This window comes from Adiantum capillus-veneris, chromosome 28 (assembly GCF_014529385.1).
Source record: "Adiantum capillus-veneris isolate H3 chromosome 28, ASM1452938v2, whole genome shotgun sequence".
Classification (NCBI taxonomy): Eukaryota; Viridiplantae; Streptophyta; class Polypodiopsida; order Polypodiales; family Pteridaceae; genus Adiantum; species Adiantum capillus-veneris.
Window position 1 is genome coordinate 31,621,454 of NC_140958.1, and position 23,812 is coordinate 31,645,265.

Genomic DNA, 23,812 nt, shown 5'->3' on the forward strand with positions numbered 1-23,812 from the left:
CCTGTAGTGATCCTTCATATCAGGGCAATGACGGCAGGGAGGGGACCCTTCGAGCAAAGGGCATTTGCTTTGGTAATGACCATATTCCCCGCATCTGTAGCACAAAATGGGCCGATTCAATGGACGAGTCGAGCACGAGGTGGTCCTTGCTCCATGGAGTTGGAGGTGGAGGCATAGAAGCTATAAGGTGAGGAGGGAGCACGGGTGTGATAAAAGCTCTGAGAGGGAAAAGTGCTCTGCATTGGAGGGGCTGACAATAAAGGTGGCATGTGGTGTGGATGGCCACATGGAGAGACCATGTTGGATGCAGGTGCTTGCCCTTGTTGAAAACTAGGACCAAGACTTTGCTGTATTTGTCGCAACCCCTTGAGCTAGTAGCAATCCTTGTCTTCATGCCCCGACTTTTCGCAGAAGTGGCAGTAAACCCGAAGGGGACAGTCCTGTGGAGGGTGTCCCGGAGAGTGACATGAGTTGCACCATACCATAGCCTTAATCTCTTGCTGAGACCTAAGCTCTTCTAGCTCTCTCTTCATTTGATCCAAAGCGTCGTGATGTGGGGGCTTCTCCTATCTGAGGGATATTGATTTCTCCTCTTGAAGAGCTCTCTGTATCTTTAGGGCTTCAAGTTATCTGCGCAAAGAAGTCAATGGATCAGCAGGACTACTTTCCGAAAACACAGAGGGAGTATCTATGTGAGGAGAGTTGTTGAACAGCTTCCTAGCCCCCTCTATCCTAGTAGCAGCTGCGATGAATTCCTCCAGAGTGGCGTCAGGTCGGAGGCTCTCTCGGAGTTTTTGCTGAGAGGTTTTGGGAAGCGCCTTCTCCACCCACTTCTTAACCATGAATTCACCGGGTTGTTGGGGAAGCTTGGCAACCAGAGACTTGGTTTTGGTCATAAGCTCTGCAAAAGTCTCCTCTGGCTGGAGCACCATGTTGGCCAACTCATCCAACACTTTTTCTTGGTAGTCGCCTAGCCTGAAAGCTGCACAGAACTGTTGTCTTAAGTCTGCCCAAGTTGCAAAATGATTCTCTGCAAACTGGCTGTACCATTTGTCTGCTAAGCCGTCCAAGGTGGATGGAAAAAGTACCAGATAAGTATCTTCCCTGTTAAGACCACGTCCTCTACAGAGAGATACGAACCTCCGTGCATGGTCATCCGAGGAGAGTCCTTTGAAGGTGGGGAACTTGATGCTTACCTTAGCCAACACACTAGCCAACGCCTCCATGGCCCCTTGTTGAGCCTGTTGCTCAATAGCCTGCTGTAGCAGAATAGGAGAGAGCTTTGCTGGAGAAGGTGATCTGGAGGATATGAAACCGGATGAAGGAATGGGGATGTTGTATGTGGAGGTACGGGTGATGAGGTTAATGGACTTCTACTAGATACCACAGGGCTTCTTCGATTATAGTGCTTCAGAGGGCTCAGTAGTGCGCTTTGACGCTCAACTGACCGCCTTGTATGTGTCATGCAGTGAACAACACATGTCTAAAAAAGGACAAGTGAGGATAGTGACTAGATCACTTGGTCTAGGACCAATGACTAGACCGCCTAGTTGGCAGGACGAGGAGGACTGGACCAGAGCGAGGACTAGACCAGGACCAGGGACGAGGACTAGGACTGGTTGGACCAGGGCGAGAGAGGACCAGACCAACAGACTATCTACGCAGTGTAAGCAAGTGTGCGGAGCCAAGTAACAACCGATTAGCTTCACGATTTGTATCTCTACAAGAGTGAGACTTCCTTTGAGGTCCCACCGCGATCGCCAAAATGAGAGGACCTGTAGCGCGGATAATATGTCGTGCTCTCTATAGTGGGTGGTCCTCAGTGCAATGTGCGTGATGATCTCGCTCAAACAGACTGAACAGAAAGGAAACCATAGACATCAACACAGCTCACAAAGACACAACAACAGACTAGAACATATGACTCGACTATCTCAAAGACTGATACAGACTCTCGCGTGGCAGCACACTCAGCTCCAGCCCAGGACTCACAGGTACAATGGGGGTGTCGAAGCTCAGATGTGCCGGGATGGTGAAGACGTGCTCTATGTAAAAGACTCACTCTAGACGTCTACGTACAAGCTTAGAGGTGAAGAAGCTCATCGAATAACCCACCACTACTACTCATATGTACCACCATAAAGAGCCACCAACGGCTCATAAATGTCAGCCATGTGGTGACCTGGCCACGAGGTCCACTAGACCACCGTCGGTACCCTGCCACGTGTCACTCCCCAACCTAGAGGGTCCGTCCAGTGTGGACCAGCCTAGACCTATCCTGTGAAAGACACTATACCGTGAAGGACACTATAGCCCTGCTACATCAGCTAGCCAAGAATGCTGCATAAGGGAAGTATAGATAATGCGGCGGAAATCGCATCAAAATGAACATCCCATAAATTCCAATCATCTTGCATATGGCATCCAGTGGCCAACGGCAGAATGGGGAGGAAAAGCACCAGCATATACTCAAGTACACTCCAAATCTAACGATAATGAAGGCCCAACCCAAAGCGTGTTGCTGCCTGAGAGAAAGTGAGCATATTCCCAGTTGAATCCACCACATCATCCACCGTACATATGCCTCGGCCAAAGAGAAAGTAAGCTTGGCGAGGTGACCAATCAACTAGAGTAAGAGAGAACACCCTACCCAATGAATGCTTTCCAAATGCAATGAATTCCCATCTGTTTGCTGCCTGCCATGCCAAGAGAGATGATCCATAACAACTTTCCAAAAAGAAACCAAACTAGAGGTGATCGAGCAACCAGGAATATGACTAACCATCTTGCCAAACACAATCTCCCAAAGGAAAGTCTTCCAATGACCAAAGGCACGAGTGATAACATGCTGACATAGATCTGTAACTGTAATTGTCCATGGTTGAGACTGTTGTGCCAGAGTAGGCAATAACATAGCCTTCCTTGCCAATGCGTGGCGACGAAGGTACTAAATATTCAGCCCCCCAAGACGCTTGGGAGTGAAAATTTTCTCCATTGCTAACAAACGGAGGCCTTTCTTATGAGAACTAGCGCGCCACAAGTGAGATACAATACGGACAAAGGCAACGAGAGGCATGAGCGAGGCCACTATAACAACGGCCAGTAAAACTGAACATATGTCATCATGATACTTTGGACAATACGAAGTCGAACATGTAACGGTCATGTATCCAATCTCCAATAGTGCAATTTGGCATTCAATCGTTGCATCATGCATGACCCAATCAACTTCTGGGTATTAGTTACCTGTTTGCCAGCCAATAGGATATCCTAAGTGTCTGACCACCACATGTGCATCAAGAATTTCGCCCGGCCACAGCAGATGATGCCTGTCACAAGCACCAAGAGGCAAGAGTTTGGATTCCAAAAGTTAACTCTAGAACGTGTTGCCAAACTGAATATATCCAATGCCTTCATAATCTCTCGCATCATTATGCTACAGACACACCCACGCCTCACAAAGAGTTGTTGATTCAGTTTCATTTATCATTATGCTACAGACACACCCAGGCCTCACAAAGAGTTGTTGATTCACTCTCAAACAATAAACGTGTGTCAGCTAAAAGTTCGAGTTGTTGGTACACATGCTTGGCATTTTCAACATTACCACATAATTGAAACATGTAATGCTTGCCATAATCCTGAATTAAACTCTGCACACGCGCAACAAATCGAATCCAGGTAGTCTCAGGATCCAAGATACATTTGGGCAAGCAAAGGGGGAATATTAAATAACATCGTAAATCATCTCACGGAATGCTTCGTGACAAAGATGTGCATTGTTAATATGAAGCAAATGTTTCTTAGCAAGCGGCTGATCATAGTGTAGTTGCCCAAAGCACAACAACCTCATAACAGGAGCATGATCAAATAAAAGCAAAGAATGGTCAGTTCTCATTTCGCATATAAACTCATCAAATTGTTGCATGTTGAGAAAATACCACTGATCTAATCTTGCAAGATAAGCAAAATGAGCATTATGCTGAAACGTATACCCCGAAATATTGGGATGCAAAAGGGTCCACAAGTGCACTCGTGTATATGTAACAAGATCTGTTCATGCCTATAATTCCATACCCAGCATATGCAAATGTCTTGTGGTATTATCTGATACAGCAGGTGCATTGTTAAAATCACCACAAAGCAACACATTTGAAAGCCACGGATAAGACGACATCTCATGCCACAAAACAGCTTGTTGTCCCAAGGCCAATTGCGCATAGACCCCACCAAATTCTCACCACCACACACACATGAGCATACATCAATAGAGTTCGACGTATTGATTTTCTGCCATGACTCCAGCGATCAAGGGCATACTTAGCCATAATGAAGCCTAGCACTAAGAAAAGCATTAAATCGGAAAAATTAACACAAAAATGAGGTAGTTGAAAGGGCATACGCACCACAAGAAGATGGAAAGAATTAGCACAGTATCAACTAGTTGTAACTCGGACGAAAACTTCACAATGTGAAGTCTACATGTCCGCTATACGACTAAAAGATATAACCATGAGCTCCATCATGCATAGTATTGACTAAATACCATGACATTCCCACTAACACTGTCAGTGCCCAATAGTGGGTGTAGAACTAGGTACTAACGTATGCTCCCGAACACCACACACACCACACACACATACACACGAGCATACATCAACACAGTTCAGCGTACTGAGTTTTTCTGTCAGGAAATAGCTGCTAGCAAACAGAAGGAGCCCCTAGTGGAATTCTCCGCTGAGTAAGTGAAAAATGTATTTTTGCTACACGAAAACGTGCAGCCAGGGAACTCTACCAGATGTTCGACTGAGTCCACCGCTTTCCTATTAGCTCCCTCCATAGCTCAACTTCTAAAGCATGTTCTGCTATTTGTCCTACAGCCTCTTTCCTACGCCCCAAAAGGAGTTCAACAAAACCAATTTGCAACATTAAAACTTTCATGAAAGAAAAAACTGTGGATTTAACTCACACTTCATCCTTTCTCTCCTTGTACCGAGGTAGGAAGAAGCAAACAATAAATGAGATTAAACAAGTCTGATCTCAAACTACCTCTCAGATTGTTTGGCTTTTTACTTGATATGAGAGACCAATAGAAAATGTGGCATTTTCAAGCAAGAAAATAAGCTTCTTGTCTTCTCCTCATTTCTCTGATTTTTTGGCTAAAGCGCAGTCTTGTTACATAAACAAGTAAAAGCACTTGGAAATGCGTGACTGGTCTAGGAGAAGCAATACACGGTCTAAAGAGCTTCAATGGCTTTTGAAACATAAACAAAAACACCAACATCACTTATACATGGTTAAAGTCAGAATAGTGGATGTACACCAAAGGAAGCTTTTCAGGTTAACGAACGTTCTAGATATGCAAGGATTGGCACACTTTGATTCTTTCAGTTTATATTTCGAATGCCTCTGGACCAAAAACTGGACTTGGAAAGAACTTACTGATCATCTAGCTGCTTGAGGTGGTTCTGATCTTTTATGCCATCTTCAATGCTCATGACAATGACTCCAAGGTTCTCGTATGGTCCTGAGCAGTGAAACTTCACCCTCTCCTGGTTTAATGAAGAGCTGACCTCATGAGTCACTATCATGTCTCAGCAATACTTTCACAACTTGATTTCTAATAATTTGTTGTCTACAAAATATTCATAGCAAACTTTGAACCGAGAGAGAGAGAGAGAGAGAGAGAGAGAGAGAGAGAGAGAGAAATAGAAATAGAAATGTTATATTAACGTCTTCAAAAGGCCAAAATGACCTATGAGACCAATTAGTTACAAAATAGTGAATCTAATACCATGTCTGGGTACAAAAGAACTAGAAGTGGAACAAAATACTACTACTACTACTACAATCTAAAACTACGTGGGTGTAGCAGCTGATACAATAGGTACCCGGTAAACTGGATGTAACAGTGTGTGAAACAAAGATGGAAGAAATGGTGAGGATCCATCCTCATCTGCACTCTGGATGTCGAGAGAGTATGGCTCGAATCTTCTGTTGTAGTCTCCGTCGATGCTGTGTAGCTCCTCTCCTCAGTCGCGGTCGTCTGTATCTCTGTAGCTCCAGTGCTCGGTCGATGAGAGTGCCAGTAGTGGTCGAATGAGTGTGGGACGAGCTCTGCAGTGGTGGCTGCTCCTCTGGCTGTCCCATATCTAGTGAAAAGAAATCTGTAATGTGTCTCTGGGACTGCCTCTCTCTAGCTCTCCCCAGTAAAGTGTCTCTATACCTGTGTAACTCAAGTAGATATAGTCCAAGACATCTCTGATCCTCATAACTCATGACCCTAGATAGAGAGAGAGAGAGAGAGAGAGAGAGAGAGAGAGAGAGAGAGAGAGAGAGAGAGAGAGAGAGAGAGAGAGAGAGAGAGAGAGAAATGAAATGAAATGAAATGTTATATTAACGTCTTCAAAAGGCCAGAATGACCTATGAGACCAAACTGATACAAAAGTGGTGAATCTGTTACAATGTCTGGGTACCTTAATACTAAAGTACTAAGTGTGAAAGTAAATGTGAAAAAACTAAATACAAAGTATTAAATAAACTTCTTAGGAGCATTCTGGGTGTCTAGCTAGAATGCTTCTAATCCTTTGTTGTAGTCTCCTCCGGTGCAGTGTGCTTCTGCATCTTGGTCAAGGTCGTCTCGATTTCCTCTCGATTTCCTAAGCTCAATCGCTCTGTCAATTAGGGTGCCTTTGGTACGAATGTGGGTACTCCTTTGTGTTGGCTGCTGGCCTCTTGCTTCCCCTTCCACTCCATCTTCTCTCGATCTGAAGAAGTCTGTGATCTGCCTCTGAGGCCGTAGTGCTCTTTGTCTTCTCATCAGATTATCCTTGTGCCGATGTAGTTCTAGTAGGTACAAGCCTAAGCATCTTTGATCTTGGTATTGCATGATTCTATCTAGAGGTCCAAAGCCTTCTTTAAAGAGGCAATGAAAACGCCCACGTATCTCATAGTATACTGTGCAGTGGCATATATAGTGTAATTCTGTCTCCGGCTCCATTCCGCATAACTTGCAAATTCTGCTCTCAGGTGGGATTCCCCTAAATCTGCCAAATTCAATTTCCAACTGGTGTGAGGATGTACGAATCTGACCAATAGCACATCTCAAACCATGAGACAAGTGGGTATCCATGTAACTCGGGCGAATCACAAATCCATCTTCAGATAGTTGTAGGAAGTTTTCTTTGTAGTCGGCCATCTTCGTGCCCAATTCTTGTGTAGGGTCTACCCATGTCCTCTTACTATCCAACTGTATAAGATCCTGCCGGATGATTTTATTAATCTCCTTTCGTGTAATTGCCAGTGATGGAGCCTCAAGAGAGTATTGGAAGGGGGGTAATCTTTCCATACTGAACCCGTGTCTCTGAAATCACGAGGACAGTTGCGCATACCAGCATGATGTATCCCCTTTCATTGCCAATTGTCGAGAGGATTCGAGGGCCAGTCTAGTATATCGGCCATTATTTGTATCCCACAAACCATGTATAAAGGACACTGATCTGGTAAGAGCTTCAATTTCTATCGGAGGGGTCGCTAGTTCCGCTCGGGTAATCGCGTGTGGTACGGAGGCCTTGGCTCTAATCATTCGGGAAATCATAGATACCAAAGGTCTCTCCATTGACTTCCAATTATCCTGATCCACAAATGGTCCCCAAATCTGGACCCCATAAAGCATAGCCGAAGCCACCACAGTATCAAAGAGCCAAAGTTTTGTTCGTGGTTCCTGAAACTGCACTTGTGAACACATCCTCTCCAACCCTCCCAGGGCTGCAGAGGCTCTGGATAATCTAGCATCCGCTTCTTTCTTAAGAGTAAACTTCGGTCGTGCAAATACCACCCCAAGGTATGTGTATGCATCTGTGTACTCTACTGTATCCTGGCCATATGCAAATGTAGGTGCCGATCTCCTAACCCACTGCGGTGTGGTGTTAAACACCATAACTTTGGTTTTACCCAAGTTTACAGAGAGTCCACTGTCCTCCGTGAATTTATGTAATGCATCTAGCTGCCTCTGCATTCCATCTGGTGATTCTGCTATCAATACAATGTCATCTGCATACAACAACAAAGGGATCCATGACCCTGCAAGTTAAGCACCTCTGTCACCTTCTCTATCAATGTAATATGATACCTCATCTATGTACATACCAAATAAAGTAGGGGACAGTGGGCATCCCTGCTTTACTCCAACGGTGCAGTGAACAATGTCGGAATCCCCTTCTGGAGTACGTACATAACCAGTTACTGACCCGTATAAGGCCATGATCCCCCAAATAATCTCTTTGGGGACCCCTAACTCTTGCATCCTGCACATCAATCTGGCCCTTGGTACTGTATCAAAAGCTTTCCGAAAATCCACAAAGCAACAATACATCCTTCTCCCGTTTGCTCTTCCTTCCTCAATGATCTAAAGTGGAATAACCCCTTCTGAATCCAGCTTGTCCTGTTGCCCTTATGCCCTCGTTCTCTGCCCATCTACTCAATTTTTGTTCAAGAATGGATGCGTACAGTCAAGTCAAAGTGTGACCTACCATAATGGTACGGTAGTTCCCGGGTATCATAGGATCCCCTGACTTGAAAATAGGTACGAGAGTAGATAATTTCCAAGATTCAGGTAATCCTTCACACATGACCCGATTAAACAGACGAGCAAGGACTTCTGAAAGTAGATCCCTGGCATGGATCAGATGTTCTGCTACTAAACCATCATGATCATATGCTCTTCTTGTCTTCATCTTATCAATGGCTTTTTCCACCATTTCCGTACTAAAGAAAGTAGTAGTAGCAGGGCATGGCTCTAGCGGATCTGGTAATGGAGGCTGTCCAGATACCATATATAATGATGTTACATATTGACCCCAGATCTCAGGAGAAGTAATCGTCAGAGGCGGTGAGTGCTCATGAAATAAGCGCCAGGCCTCATGTGAGTCCTGACTCAAGAAGAGCTGATATAAATCCTTCTCCAGTTTGGCTAAAAATGCCCTTTTCTTGCGACGTACTATATGCCGAAGAGCAATCCGAGACTTCTTATATGTGATGATCCCAAGTGTAGGCTCTTTCTGGACCTGGGTTCTCGTCTCTCTGCATTCCTCGTCATACCAACTGTTTTGAGGCATGTTCCCAGATCCTCTCTTCTGATCAGGTTGAGTATGTGGGTATGCCTCTTGTGCTGCTCCATGTAGTATCTCTGTTAATTGAGAAGTAATCTCCTCTACAGTATATACTGGCTCGGCTGTCCACATCCTATTATAGATCTTATCCACATAGACTGAATCAGTTTCTGGCGTGAAAGTATATCTTGTGTGTGTCTTCTTCCTTTGTACTTGAGAGGCATTGTAATGGAAGGAGATTGATAAGGTCAATAGAGCATGATCCACTGTAATCCCAACCGGTCTGGGTCCCACCTTAAATTCCTTGATACTAGAAATAAAGCTTGGTGAAGTCATGACATAATCCACTGTACTGGCCCCATGCGTGTGTGGGAAGCATGTGAATCCCCCAGATAACGGGAAATTCTCTAGACCATTAAGTATGGCCAAACCTTGTATAGTTTCCATCTCCATGAGATGTCTCCCATATTCAGTGTGTTCTTTATCCTGTGAGTTTCTAGTAAGCCCCCTCTGTGATAAATCCACTTCTATGAGCATTTCCCCAGAAGTATTATAGAATACTGCTTGAGAGTTGGCTGTTCTGGCATTAAAGTCTCCTAAGAGAACGATGTCTCCATCTCTAGAGAACTCCCATATATCATTATTCAATATGGAGAAAGGGGATTGTCCTTTAGGTGAGGAGTAGACTGGGTACTCGGAGGGAAGTAGCATATAGCGATATATAGAAATCTACCTGTCTCCGCTCTCATTCTCACCCACATATACCTTGCTTGCTCATCTTTCCTGATAATCTGTAGTAGTGGTTTCAGCTCCTTCTTAAATAAGACTGCTACTCCTCCTGAACCCCGGCTACCTTGTAGAGATCTCTTGTCTGGTCGACCAGCTGTTTCCCATAAATAACCCTTCACATGTGGCATACGCTGTCCCGGTATATGGTGTATCTCTGAGTAGAAAACTATGTCTCTGTCCCTAAAGCTGTCTTCAAAGGCACCTACATCTAGCCTATATGATCCATTACAATTCCACGTTGCTATCCGGAGCGTCGCCCCATATGTCTCGCACCGTCATGCTGAGCGCTTTTCCAGAACCACTACTTCCCATCCTCTATAAAAGGTGATTTTCCCCTTTTCTCTTATTGCCTTGATCTCTGGCATCAACTCTTGCATGTGTGTCGCTTGTGCCAATGTAAGGTCATCTCCCAAGAAAATACCGGTTTTCTTAAGAGTTGGCCTCTTTTTTAGAAATTCTTTCCTTATTTCTATATTCGGGAATCGGAGAATAATTTACGTTTCCCTTCTCATCGATTCCTTTCTTGCCCACTCTCCATGCACTTGTGTGAGTAGGCTCTGTGATGCCCATGCGTTGTAGCAGTTCCTTCACTTCTTCATCTACATTCTCTTTGTCTTTGACTCCTGTGACCCGCACATGCAGAGCCCGAGCCTTCCTTTTCTGCTCTTCCTCAATGGTCATATTAATAATGGTAGAAGTAGGTGTGGTCTCGAGCATCTGGGCCTTCCCTTTCTTCGCATCCTCAATCCATTTCTCTGCTTCATCAACCTTTTCTTGTGTCTTCACAAGACGTTCCGCCCATGAAGATGCCGTTTTCGATTTTTGTTCATCTCCTTCCCGTAGAGTTTTCATCTGATCCTGCATGTCCTCGAGCTCCTTCAGCACCGAAGGTTGGTCGTCTCCCTTCTCCTTAGTTGCAGATTTGCAAGCCGCAAGTTCTCCTTTTAGCTCCTCGATTATTGCATCCTTTTCCCCCATGTGTTTTTTCATATTTGTTCTCCATGCTTCAAAACTTGCTACTGCCTCATCGAGTTTCATTTGCATAACGCATTCTGTTACATTTACTTTGGCCTTGATTAGGTTTCGTAATTCCGTTTTCAAGCTCTGAATCTCCTCATTCTGTATCCCCCGGATCTCTCTCCTTAGTTCTCTCATCATGTCTCCATACATGGAGTTCCTGTAGCTCTCAGCGCTCGCATGCATTTCCTTCCTGATGCCATCTCTCATGTAGTTTAGCTCTGATTTGAGCATCACTTGGACCTTCTCCATCATTAGTTCATCATGTATCTTGGACGTTTTCCCCACTCGTAATGATCCTGGTGATAGTACAGTATCTCTGTTTCTCCGCTTACATGTAGCTGTTTTTTTTTTTTGGGGTGGTGTAGCTATCTACACCCGGCCCTTCCCCTTCGTAGGCGGATCCATCAAACCCAACCCGCAATGTGGCGACCCCTGCTACAAGCTGATGGAGAATGGAGATCGTGTTAAGACTCTTCAGGCTGACGCGCGCGTGAAGGAGCAACAACTGACGTGCGCGTGAACCAAACTCCGGCAACTGACGCGCCTTTTGGAAAATTTCTCGCGCGTGAAGGAGTAGCAACCGGCAGCCTTAGGCGATAGAGAGATGGGCAGCCTTAGGCGATAGGCTAACTCAATAACACACGATAGGCAGCCTTAGGCGATAGGCTAACTCAACAGCTTGCGATAGGCAGCCTTAGGCGATAGGCGATAGGCAGCCTTACGCGATGAAGCTCACAATAGACAGCCTTAGGCGATAGAGAGAGAGGAGCTGACTGCGTGTGCCTCCAGGCCACCTGTGTATTGCTCTCCCGTTCGCCCTCGCTGCCCAAGGCAGGTGCGCTACCTCTTCCAGCTCACCCGCGACCAATCCAGGTGGAGGTGCGCGCAGCCTAACTGTTCGCCTGAGTTGCCCTTTCATGCATGTTTAGGCTATGGGTACTGCTACGAAGCATCGCCGATTATAGAGATCAAGAGTTGAAGCGGAAGAGCTTTGCAAAGTGTAGATACCATGACACCCCGGCCACGCACTCAGCAGCTAATCAAGCTCTTCAATCGATAGTCGGTCTAAGCTGCAGCTACCACGTCTGTCCGAGAGAGAGAGAGAGAGAGAGAGAGAGAGAGAGAGAGAGAGAGAGAGAGAGAGAGAGATGAAATGAAATGAAATGATATATTAACATCTTCAAGGCCAAAATGACCTATGAGACCATCAGATACAAAGTGGTGAATCTAATACAATGTCTGAAGTACAAGTACAAAAAGTACTGAATGTAAAAAATGAAAACTCCAAATGAAGTGTGAAATGTGAAATGTGAAACGTGAAAATGTAGAATAGGCCCTCAATGACACTTTGGATGTCGTGCTAGAATGCCTCTGATCCTCTGCTAGAGTCTCCGTCGATGGAGTGTGCTCTTGTGTCTCGGTCGTGGTCATCTCGATCTCCCGAGCTCAGTCGCCCTGTCAATGAGGGTGCCTCTGGTATGAATGTGGGTACAACCCTGTGCTGGTGGTTGGTCTCCTGGCTCCCTCGATCCAAAGAAGTCTGTGATCTGTCTCTATGACTGTCGTACTCCATGTCTCCTCAGCAGACTATATTTATGTCGATGTAGCTCAAGTAGATATAAGCCAAGGCATCTCTGATATTGATACCTCATGACTCTATCTAGGGGTCCAAAACCCTCCCTGAATAAGCAATGGAAGCGCCCTCGTATCTCATAATACACAGTGCAGTGGCATATGTAGTGTAGCTCTGTTCTCTAGCTCTCTATCGCATAGTTGGCATATCCTAGAATCCGGTGGTATCCCTCTGAATCTACCCGTCTCAATCTCCAGCTGGTGTGAGGATGCGCGAATCTGACCAATAGCACATCGTAGACCATGAGACAAATGAGTGTCCATGTAGCTCGGACAAATCACAAACCCATCTCCCGAAAGTTGGAGAAGATGCTCTTTGTAGAAAGCCATCTTCGTGCCCAACTCCTGCATCGGCTCTACCCATGTCCTCTTGGTGTCCAACTGTATAAGATCCTGACGAATGAGTCTAGTGATCTCCATCCGTGTGACTGGCAGGGAGGGTGCATCCAGGGAATACTGAAAAGGAGGCAATCTATCCATGCTGAAACAATGCCTTCGAAACCATGAGGTCATCTGCGCATACCAACATGATGCGTCTCGCTGCATCGCTAACTGTCTAGAGGACTCAAGAGCCAATCTAGTATATCTGCCTCTATGTGTATCCCATAGAATGTGCATAAAGGACACTGATCTCGTAAGAGCCTCAATCTCTATAGGAGGGGCGGCTACCTCCGCTCGAATAATTGCATGTGGTACGGAGGCCTTGGCTTTAATCATCCGGGATATCATAAATACCAAGGGTCTCTCCATGCTCCTCCAACTATCATGATTCACACATGGTCCCCAGACCTGGACCCCATAAAGCATAGCTGAAGCAACCAAAGTATCAAAGAGCCATAGCTTTGTTCGTGGTTCTTGAAACTGAACCTGCGAACACATCCTCTCTAGCCCTCCCAATGCCGCATAGGCTCTGGACAGTCTAGTCTCTGTTGCTCTCCTCAGAGTAAACCTCGGTCCCGTGAATACCACCCCTAGATATGTATATTCATTTGTGTACTCCACAGTGTCCTGACCATATACGAGTGTAGGTGCGGATGTCTTGACCCACTGTGGTGTGGTGTTAAACACCATAACCTTGGTTTTACCAAGGTTCACAGACAATCCACTCTCCTCTGCAAATTTGTGCAATGCATCCAGCTGTCTTTGCATGCCCTCTAGTGACTCTGATATCAACACAATATCCTCAGCATATAATAATAAAGGGATCCATGTCCCTCCTAGCTGAGCGCCTCTATCGCCCTCTCTGTCAATGTAGTCAGAGACCTCATCTACATACATACCAAAAAGTGTAGGGGACAAAGGACACCCCTGTTTCACTCCAATAGTGGAATGAACAATGTCAGAAATCCCCTCAAGAGGCGTACCTGGCCAGTCATTGAGCCGTATAAATCCATGATCCCCCATATGATCTCTGTGGGTACTCCCAACTTCAGTAGCCTGCGCATCAATCTGGCCCTCGGCACTGTGTCAAATGCTTTGCGGAAGTCCACAAAGCAACAATACATCCGTCTCCCATGTGCCCGACCCTCCTCAATAATGGCTCTGAGTGTAAGAATATGGTCCGAAGTGGAGAAACCCCTCCTGAATCCAACCTGTCCTGCTGCTCATATGCTATCATTTTCTGCCCATTTACACCGTGGGGTCCCCTGCCTTGACGAGAGGTACAATAGTAGATAATCTCCAAGACTCCGGTAGTCGCTCATACATGACACGGTTAAACAACCGTGCAAGAACCTCTGACAGTAAATCTCTAGCATGTATCAAGTGCTCTGCCACCAAACCATCATGATCATATGCTCTCCTAGTCCTCATCCTGTCAATGGTGTTCTTCACCATCTCAGTGGTAAAGAAGGTACTAGTGGCTGGGCATGGCTCTAGAGGGTCTGGTAATGGTGGTTGCCCAGGTACTGTATATAATGATGCTGCATACTGACCCGAAATCTCGGGAGAAGTAATCACTGGAGGAGGTGAGTGCTCATGGAAGAGACACTAGGCCTCACCTCAATCTCGACTCAAAAAGAGCTGATACAAATCACGTTCCATCTGGGCTAAAAAGGCCCGCTTCTTCCGTCGCACTAAACGCCTTTTTAGTGCGAGAGAGAGAAGAAAGAAAGCACGACCTTTTTACCTCTATCAGAGGCAGAAGTACAACTATGAGAGATAAAAATATACATCAATCTGCGGTCTATCTCTAGGGGGTATGGGTAAGGAAGTACAATCATGGAAGAGCATCAAGCTGCTTGGCTGCATCCTATGTCATACTGGGGATATAAGATCTAGTACATAGGTGGGTGTGGTGTAAGGGCAGCGCGCGTGATCACGGCTTGATCTTCCAGCATCTGAGCAAATCTCTCCTAGGCTGCCTGTTGATGTCGATTCTGGATCTCCTGGATTTGTATCTGATGGAGCCTAGGAGCTCTGTATCCGAGAGCTCGAACTGTCTCAATCTATTGTAGGGTGACCCTCACTAAGTCACTGCGATGGGTGGTGGTCCTCTACAAGAAATCTGAAAGCTATTGTCTGTCACCTTCTGATTTTAATACAATGCAAGTAGTGTCTCTCTATGTCTATGTAGAAAACGGCCAGAGTGACATAGGGTGGGATGTTCTATGCAAAGAGCCTCATATCTATCTCTGATAATCTCATCCGCTCTACATCTGTAGAAATAGTGCTCCTCATCTTCAGCCACCCTCTTTGTTCAAAGATGGTAGAGCCTCTCACCTCGGGCAATATATATTAAATATCACAAACAGGTGACGTGGCATGGCTGGCAGTACACAAACACACACACCCCAGGCACGCCCGGATTTTACACTGTCTTGCTAACGTGGCACGCCCGTACGGCACTCATGGGGAAAATGCGCTGCAAAGCTGACGTGGCAGATTTCCGTACGGCAATTCTTACGCAAAAAGCTGGCAACTTTTGGTTACAGAAACTCTACGCAAGAGAGAGAGAGAGAGAGAGAGAGAGAGAGAGAGAGAGAGAGAGAGAGAGAGAAATGAAATGTTATATTAACGTCTTCAAAAGGCCAAAGTGACCTATGAGACCAGAAAGTTACAATGTGGTGGATCTGATACAAAGTCAGAGTCAAAGTAACAAGATGACAACAATGACAAAAATGAAATGACAAATGCCACAATAAAATACTATGGAATCCTAAACTACTAGGTGTGAACAGCAGCTAGCTGGGATATCTAGATCACAAGAGATCCAGCATCGGTCGCTGGCGGATCTCATCAATCTCCTCCATGGTCAGTAGTCTGACCGGGCGTCGTGCATGTCGAGCCAAAGTGATCCGAATCCTCTGATGCAGCCTCCGTTTATGCTGTGTAGTCCTCCGCAGTCGTGGGCGTCTGGATCTTCCAAGCTCAGTCGCTCGGTCGATCAGTGTGCCTTTGGTGTGAGACGACAAGCTCTGCTGTGGTAGTAACTCCTCCGGGTGTCCAGTGACAGCTCTAAAGAAATCTGTGATCTGTCTCTGGGACTGGCTAGCCTCTCCTCTCATCAGGCTCTCTCTGTGTCTGCGTAGCTCGAGCAAAAACAAGCCCAAGCATCTCTGATCCTCGTACTGCATGACTCTGGAGAATGGTCCAAAGCCCTCTCTGAACAAGCAATGGAAGCGGCCTCGTATCTCACAGTAGACGGGGCAGTGGCATGTGTAGTGCAACTCTGTCTCAGGCTCGATGTCACACAGGGGGCATGTCCTGGCGTCTGCTGGTACTCTGCTGTATCTCCCAGTCTCGATCCGCAGCTGGTGTGAAGATGTACGTATCTGGCCGATAGCACATCGTATCCCATGAGACAAGTGGGTGTCCATGTATCTCGGCCTCGTCACAAAGCCATCAACCGTAAGCTGGAGGAGATGCTCTCTGTAGAAAGCCATCTTCATGCCCAGCTCCTGTGCTGGCTGTATCCATGTCCTCTTGGTGTCTAGCTGAGTCAAGTCCTGGCGGATGAGCCTGGTGATCTCGGACTGTGTAAGAGTCAGAGAGGGTGCATCCAGTGAGTACTGAAAGGGAGGCAATCTGTCTATGCTGAACCCATGAGCCTGAAACCATGATGTCATCTCCCCATATTAGCATGCTGTATCTCCCTGCATGGCTAACTGTCGAGAGGACTCAAGTGCAAGGCGAGCATATCTGTCTCTGGGAAGTTCCCACATGCGGTGTATGAAGAAGACCGATCTGGTGAGCGCCTCCACCACTAGTGGGGGGGCAGCTAGCTCTGCTCGAACAATAGCACGTGGTACTGAGGCCTTGGCTCTAATGAGCCGCGAGATCATAGACACCAAAGGCTTCTCCATGTCCCCCCATCCATCACTGCGGCCTGTCCTTCCTTGATGATCTAATGAGAGAGAGAGACTTAACTTTTAAGCCTTGCTTTATTTGCCAAGCAATGGCTTGTGAGAGAACAAAAAAAGAAAGCTTTATTTATTGAATGCTTTTGGGGCTCTGCTTTTGGCATCCCTTGTAGCTCTTTATAAGCGTGGTTTGGGCTATCACTTCTAAGAGCATCTGTACGCAGAGTCCGAGAGTGTGACCCAACCACTCCGTGTACTTTGTGCAGCAGATTAATACAAAAAGAAATACCGAAAGGGGCGCCTCCTCTGACTCCAGCGAAGAAGACAAAAAAGGGAAAAAGCGAAGCAGAAAGCAAAGCTTCGGAAAGGGAAAGAAAAAGGCAAAGAAGTCTAAATCTCGCCCAGTTATTGATAGCTCTACAGAGGACTCGTCTTCGGATAGTTCGGAATCTGACGAGAGCAGCTTTTATGCAAAGAAGAAGAATTTCTATAAAAGCCAACCAATATGACTTTTTGGAGGATAAAAGCAAGAAAGTCCAAGAGTTCAAAGCAGGTGGACAGTCAATTAAATTTGACACGTTTTCTGGATATCGAGATGCTTTGAAGGCTTTGGCCTTCATACAGCAATTTGACAAAGCTTTCTCTGGAGGGCGTTACTCAGAGCACTCCAAGATTTGGAGGGCTACTTCTTACTTCAAGGGCAATGCTCGAACTTGGTGGTCCACGCTTCAATTGAACAAGACAGCGCCAGTTAAATAGCTGAAATTTAAAAGGCTTTTTATTTCTTCTTGGCTGACTCGAGAGTACGAACATGACATACGAACTGCTTCGAACCATCTTCGAATGACCAAGAAGGATACATTGGACGCATACTGCGAGAGATTCTGGAGCTCTTTTCTACCAGCTTCTTCATTTAAGAAGATCTCTTTCAAAGAACAGATTAAGCGGTTTACCTTGGGACTATCTACAGAGATCCGAGATCACTGCTAAGAGCAAAAGTCAGATTCCATTCAGGAACTGATGAGTCATGCGAAACGGGGTTTTGCCATTCACTCATGCAGTTTGACCTACCCCACAAATGAAATCATGACGCAAACGACTGAACAGACTGCGAACAATGAAAGAAGAAAGAGGAAGAGCAACCCAGAAAAGAAAGAAAAGGATGCATGACCCAAGCTTACTCTTCCAGAGAGAGCTCTCTACATAATAGAGGGGAAGTGCTTTGGATGCCGAGAAACTGGGCATATCTCCGCGAAGTGCCCTAAAAAGGCACCGAAAAAACAGAACGACAAGGACGAAGACAAGCCAGAGGGTTTGAAAGCAGTTGAGGAACGTGGACGAAAAGGCAAGAAGAAAGCAGGACTGGTTCGAGATTGCATGGGTACTGACCGAAGCATGATTGAGGAGAGTACAAAACTTTGTCGAGCTTGGGGCAAAGCGAAAGACCAAGAGGCCAAGACCAACTTCATTTCATCTGAATTGGCGGCGCGGCTCGAGATCACAACCGATTGGATAGGACCACTAGCAGAGGCAATTCTAGAGGCACCCGGCACGGACGTGGCCATTACACCTATCATTGGCAAACTTCGGTTGCATTGTCAGGGGTATTTGGGACATGAGAACTTCTACATAATGCCGTGGAAGGTTGTGATGTCCTCTTGGAAATTGCGTGGTACCATAAGAACAACGCCGTGGTCAACTATCGAGCGAGAAAAGCGACTTCGACTACAGAGAAGGGTCGAACCATTGTACTTGATGTAAAACTTAAGAGCGAATCTGTCCCTATTGTATCGGCTTTGGCCATTTCAAAATTAATGAAATCCAGTCTGTTTGTTTACTCGATCTTTTTGAGAGAGTTGAATGACGAGAATAGGCGTGACTCTAAAGAGTGTCCAACCCAAGCCCAAGTAGACCGAGCCGTGCGTAAAGCAACCTCCTTTGTCCAGGAGTCCTTATGTATGTGTAGATAGCATTGCGGGCTCTGCGTGTCAGCAAAAAAGTAAACCACAATGTGTCTACATCCTGCTGCGTCCGGAGGTGTCACAACAAACTTCGCCAATGGCCAAAGAGTCTGAAGCATATCTGTAACTCCTAGGTCTCCCATGTGATGAGAAACCTCTAGGGCCTGTGTCAACAGCCACTCCAACACTGAGTCTAAGGTCCACTCAGCCTGGTCCCTCCAGCAGAGGGGAAAAGAGAAACCAACCGCTCAGTCGAAGGCCTCTATCCCCCTAGCTGCAAGGAACAGTACATGAACTCTGAAGCAGGTTGCCTCAAGGTCTAGTGAGGGGTTGCCGAGAAACCGTGTAAAGTCGTAGGCAAAGAAATCCCAACGACAACGAATGTCGAAGCTCGACAGACCACAGCAAAAGGCGACGTTTGCGCTTGAAGGGGAGGTCGCAAGAAAGGTTGTCCCTCTCATGCTAAACGACTCGTCGCTGCCAAGAGATCTCCTAGCAGCTGAAGAAGGCCCTGCCCCCGGGGACAGCTGTGGGATTGGAGCGGGAGGAGGTGAGGGAGCAGGTGGAGAGGGGGGTGAGGAGGGGCGAGGGAGAACGGCAGAGGAAGGAGGGCAAGGTGGAGAGGCAGAGAGAGAAGGGGGAGGGGGGGAGCAGAAGCAGGGGGGAACTCGGAGGGAGGAGGGGGGGCTGTCCAGGGCGAGGTTGAGGTGGAGCCTAGAGCAGAGACCTCGTCCTGCTAAAGAGGTTCGAAACGATTCCCCGTGGGAACCCACTACTGCTGGGCAGGAGCGTGAGGACCACTCTCAGTGCAAGGTTGGCACAGTGGCCCCTGCCGACGTCGACCACAAACCTGATGCCAGCCCTCCTCTGCTTGAGACCCAGGCTCGAAGGGTGGCTCTACCTGTGTACTCTGTGTACTTTGTGGCTCTGTCTGCTGTTGCTGACCAGCCTTTGAGGGCTGGGGCTGGGCCTGTGGTGTAGATCAGGGTCTCCTCCGTAGATAGGCCTTCGCGAGATGGCCCATCTGTGGAAAAATGAAACACTGATTCGGGAGGCCCGAATACTCCACGCTCTGTCGGAACCAACCCCCACTCACCTGCGGAAGTAAGATGACCTTCGAGAGAGTGTGGGTGTCCCTTACTAGAACACGTACCGAGGGAAGGCCGGCCGCCTTGGCAGCTACTGAGGCTGTCGTGCGAGGTGTCTCCAGGACAGTCCCAATTGCTGAGCCTATCCTGGACAAAAGTGGCAGGTACTCCCCCCCCAAACCAAAAAAGCAGACGGAGATGGGGAAGGTCTGCCTCCTCTACCAGAACATCTGAAGCTGGGTCAAAACCATATCTCCATTGTCGAAAGTGGGCTCGAACTGCTCGGATGGCCAAGGGGCTCATGGCGATGACCTTGGACGCCATATCGGAGGTCTCAAACTCGATCTGCTAGTAGCCTCCTCCGAGGCACTGGACGTCCAAGATGTTACGCACCTCTACGAGAAGGCGGGCCTAGAGAAGATCACGCAGCTCTCCTCTGCTAGGTCTGGTGCCAAGAATCTTGCAGATGACGGAAGTCGCCTGCAAGCGTTCCACCTTTGCGGCTAGGCTTGCTTGCTCTGTCGGTGATAGAGCAAGTCAAATGGAGGGCTCAACGGGGTCCGGCGAGAGGGCTTCCTGAGAGTCCCTCTGAGGTGGAGCATGAGCGTCCATTAGTGTCTGCTACCGTGGAGAAGGACGGAAAGACGAAGACGGGAGGTGACCCTCTGCTGACCGAGCACGCCAAGAACGCCAAGAAAACAGACGCTTCAGTCCAGCAAGACCCGGGCCGAGGAGGAGGGGGGGAAGCGATGTGGAGGGATTGCGATTGCGAAGCAAGGGCGAGCAAGGCGAGAGCGGCGGGCTGAGGCTGGGGCCAGCTGCAGTGCAGCGCGCTGATCTACGCGTTGGGGCAGAACGTAGGCAGCGGCAGCGCGCTGGGAGTTGGGGGACGAGCGATAGCGAGAGAGGGGGGGGGACGGGGTGCAGAGCTTGCGCGAGGGGGATGAGCGGAGGCAGCAGCAAGCTGAGAGCCAGTTTGGCCAAATATGTCTGAACTTGATAAGGAACGCCAAGATTTTCTCCACACCCATGCCGATTGCTTTTCAGAGGGCCTACTAGGCGAGTTACCACCAGCTCGTCCTGAGAATCATACCATTGATCTGATACCTGGAAGCACACCACCGAACAGGCCACCTTACCGTGTGAGCCCAGCCTAGAACGAAGAAATTATGAACCAAGTGAAATACCTCTTGGAAAAGGGTCTTGTCCAACCTAGTACTTCACCGTACTGCTCTCCAGTGTTGTTGGTTTTGAAGAAAGATGGATCTTAGAGAATGTGCATCGATTATAGAGTTCTCAACAAAATCACCTAGGATCGATGATATTCTTGACCAACTACGAGGATCCTCGTGTTTTAGCAGGATCGATTTTGAAGAGCGGATATCATCATATCCGAATCGTGCCGGGAGATGTCTACAAGATAGATTTTTGGACGACTTTTGGGTTATTTGAGTTTTTGGTGATGCCTTTTGGCTTAACCAATGCTCTTGCAACATCTAACTGGATGATGGACAGGATTTTTCAAGAGTACAAACTATTTGTTGCCACTTTCTTTGACGACATCATTGTTTTCTCCAAGGATGAGGCAAGACATAGAGAATGTCTGCTACAGGTCTTTCAAGCATCACAAGTTGGTGATTAATGAGAAAAAAGGTGAATTTTTCCTACTTGATATACACTTTTCGGGACACATTGTCTCAACAGCAAGAGTGCAGATAGACCAGCCAAGATAGAGACTATCCGTGATTGGCCGGATTTGAAGAATGTCCATTAAGTTAGAAGCTTCTTGGAATTGTGTTTGTACTACAGACAGTTGATTAGAAAGTTTGTAGAGGTTGCTTCCCCTTTGCATATCTTGACGAAGAAAGGAGTCCCTTTCTCGTGGGGACCCACAGAGGTGACTGCCTTTCAGACACTGAAAGAGAAATTGACTACAGGACCAATTTTGACTTTGCCGAATTTGCAGAAGTCATTTGAGGTACATTGTGATGCTTGTGGTCGTAGTCTGGGTGCGGTCTTAATGCAAGAAGGCCATGTCATTGCCTACGAGAGTCGATTGTTCACAAGGCCGGAATTGACAGCAATGATTTATGAGAAAGAGCTTTTGGCGGTTATCCATGCTCTTACTCAGTGGCGAGATTACCTACTCGGAGCGGATTTTACAGACCATCAGAGTTTACGCTACTTCTTGTCACAGAAGCAGCTATCAGAATTGCAGATGCGGTGGAGGAACATCTTGTCACAGTTTCACCTCCAGATTGTCCATGTGCAAGGACAAAAGAATTTGGCCGCAGATGCTTTGTCCCGGAAGCCGTTGGTTCTGGCTATTTCCGCGATTCATCATAGGAGCTTCGAGGATATGGTCGATCAATATGCCACAGATACAGATTTTGCAGATATTTTCACTCGGATATGGAATGGGGAGATAGTAGTGGGATATTCCATTCGGGATAGCTACTCAATGAGGAAAACCATGTTGTGCGTTACACAGCCGTTGAGGGAAAAGGTTATGACCGAATGCCACTGTCCACCTTTTCCGGGTCACTGCGGCATTGCTACAACCTTGAAAGGGGTAGAGAGATACTTCTTGTGGCCGAGACTCAAGAAGGATGTGGACGATTTTGTACGCAATTGCTTGGTATGCCAGAAGGTCAAGTTTCATTTTTTATCTCCCGAGAACACAGAGTGGTCACGATGGTATCTGGACTGTTATTGACAGATTTAGCAAGCAAGCTCATTTCATTCCAGTGAAGAAAATAGTCAAGCTGGATCACTTAGAGAGACTCTTTGTGGCCGAAATCTTGAAATTACATGGCATCCCTGAGACAATTGTCTCCGGCAAGGACCCCAGATTCACGAGTTTGTTTTGGAAGGCTATTAGGGAGAACATTGGCACGTGGTTGCAGTTCTCATCATCTTTCCACCCGCAGACTGACGGGCAATCTAAGATTGCCAATTCAATGGTACTAGATTTATTGAAGTCTTACATCTCGAATCAGACGACTCAACAAGAAAAGTATTTACCTTTGGTACAATCTGCCTACAATAACACGATACACTTTTTGACGAGGAAGGCGCCATTTGAAATTATTGAAGGTGCTACGAAGGTTTCACCCTTCCTAAGCAGGAAAGATAAGATTTTTGAAGCCGATGAGGTACACGCGTCACTTGGACACGGCTTTTGCCAAGGTCTGCGAGGCTTTGCAGAAATCTCAAGAAAGACAAAAAAAGGCAGCAGATCGCCATCGCTGCGATATAAAATTGAAAGACAACGATTGGGTGCTCTTACGTTTTGAGAAGGCACGCCCGAGAAAGAGAAAGGAAAAGGAGAGGCTTTTTCCAAAGCTTAGTATGCAATATTACGGACCTTTCCAAATCTCCGAAAAGATAAATGATGTCTCCTTTAGACTAAAGCTGCCCGACACTTGGAGGATTCACAATGCTTTTCATGTGAGTCTTGAAGCCTTTTAAAGGCGATGTGCCCGAAGATGGGGAGCTTGATAAGCAACCCGAAGTGGAAGAAAACGACGAGATCCTTGTCCCAGAATAGATATTGGCACATAAAGATAGAAAAATTAAGGGTAAAGTGATAAGGCGGTTCTTGGTTAAATTCAAGAACTATCTTGCATTGGATACAAAGTGGATGGACGAGGAGGACCTAGCAAATACTCCACAGATTGTGAATCTTTACCTTGAAGCATTTGGATTAGCATAGTCGATTAAAAAAGGAACCCCGTACTCAGCTTGGGCGGAATCTGGTGCAGCAGGTATGCACAAGAGAGGAGTTTCTCCACTTCTTTGTCAACAGATTGCCTCGATTTTTGATACTAAAGTCGCTGATGTCTCTTTGAGTTTCAAGGATACTGTGAGCTGACAGTATTCTGCTGTATGACTTTATAAACTGGAATTCT

The 23,812-nt window shown here is 46.8% G+C and overlaps 1 protein-coding gene across 5 annotated transcripts in view; it reads right to left on the reverse strand.

Annotated features, from left to right (window-relative positions):
• LDA (limit dextrinase) overlaps nucleotides 1-23,812 on the reverse strand; it is a 158,697-nt gene that overhangs the window by 22,565 nt on the left and 112,320 nt on the right. For 4 of the 5 annotated variants that reach the window (XM_086504028.1, XM_086504027.1, XM_086504026.1 and 1 more), the window contains one exon: nucleotides 5,443-5,552. In XM_086504028.1, the coding sequence (XP_086360154.1) occupies nucleotides 5,443-5,552 (110 nt within the window). Of the gene's footprint in view, nucleotides 1-3,246; nucleotides 3,330-5,442; nucleotides 5,553-23,812 lie in introns of all 5 variants that reach the window. The other variant, XR_015186918.1, reaches the window with a different exon arrangement.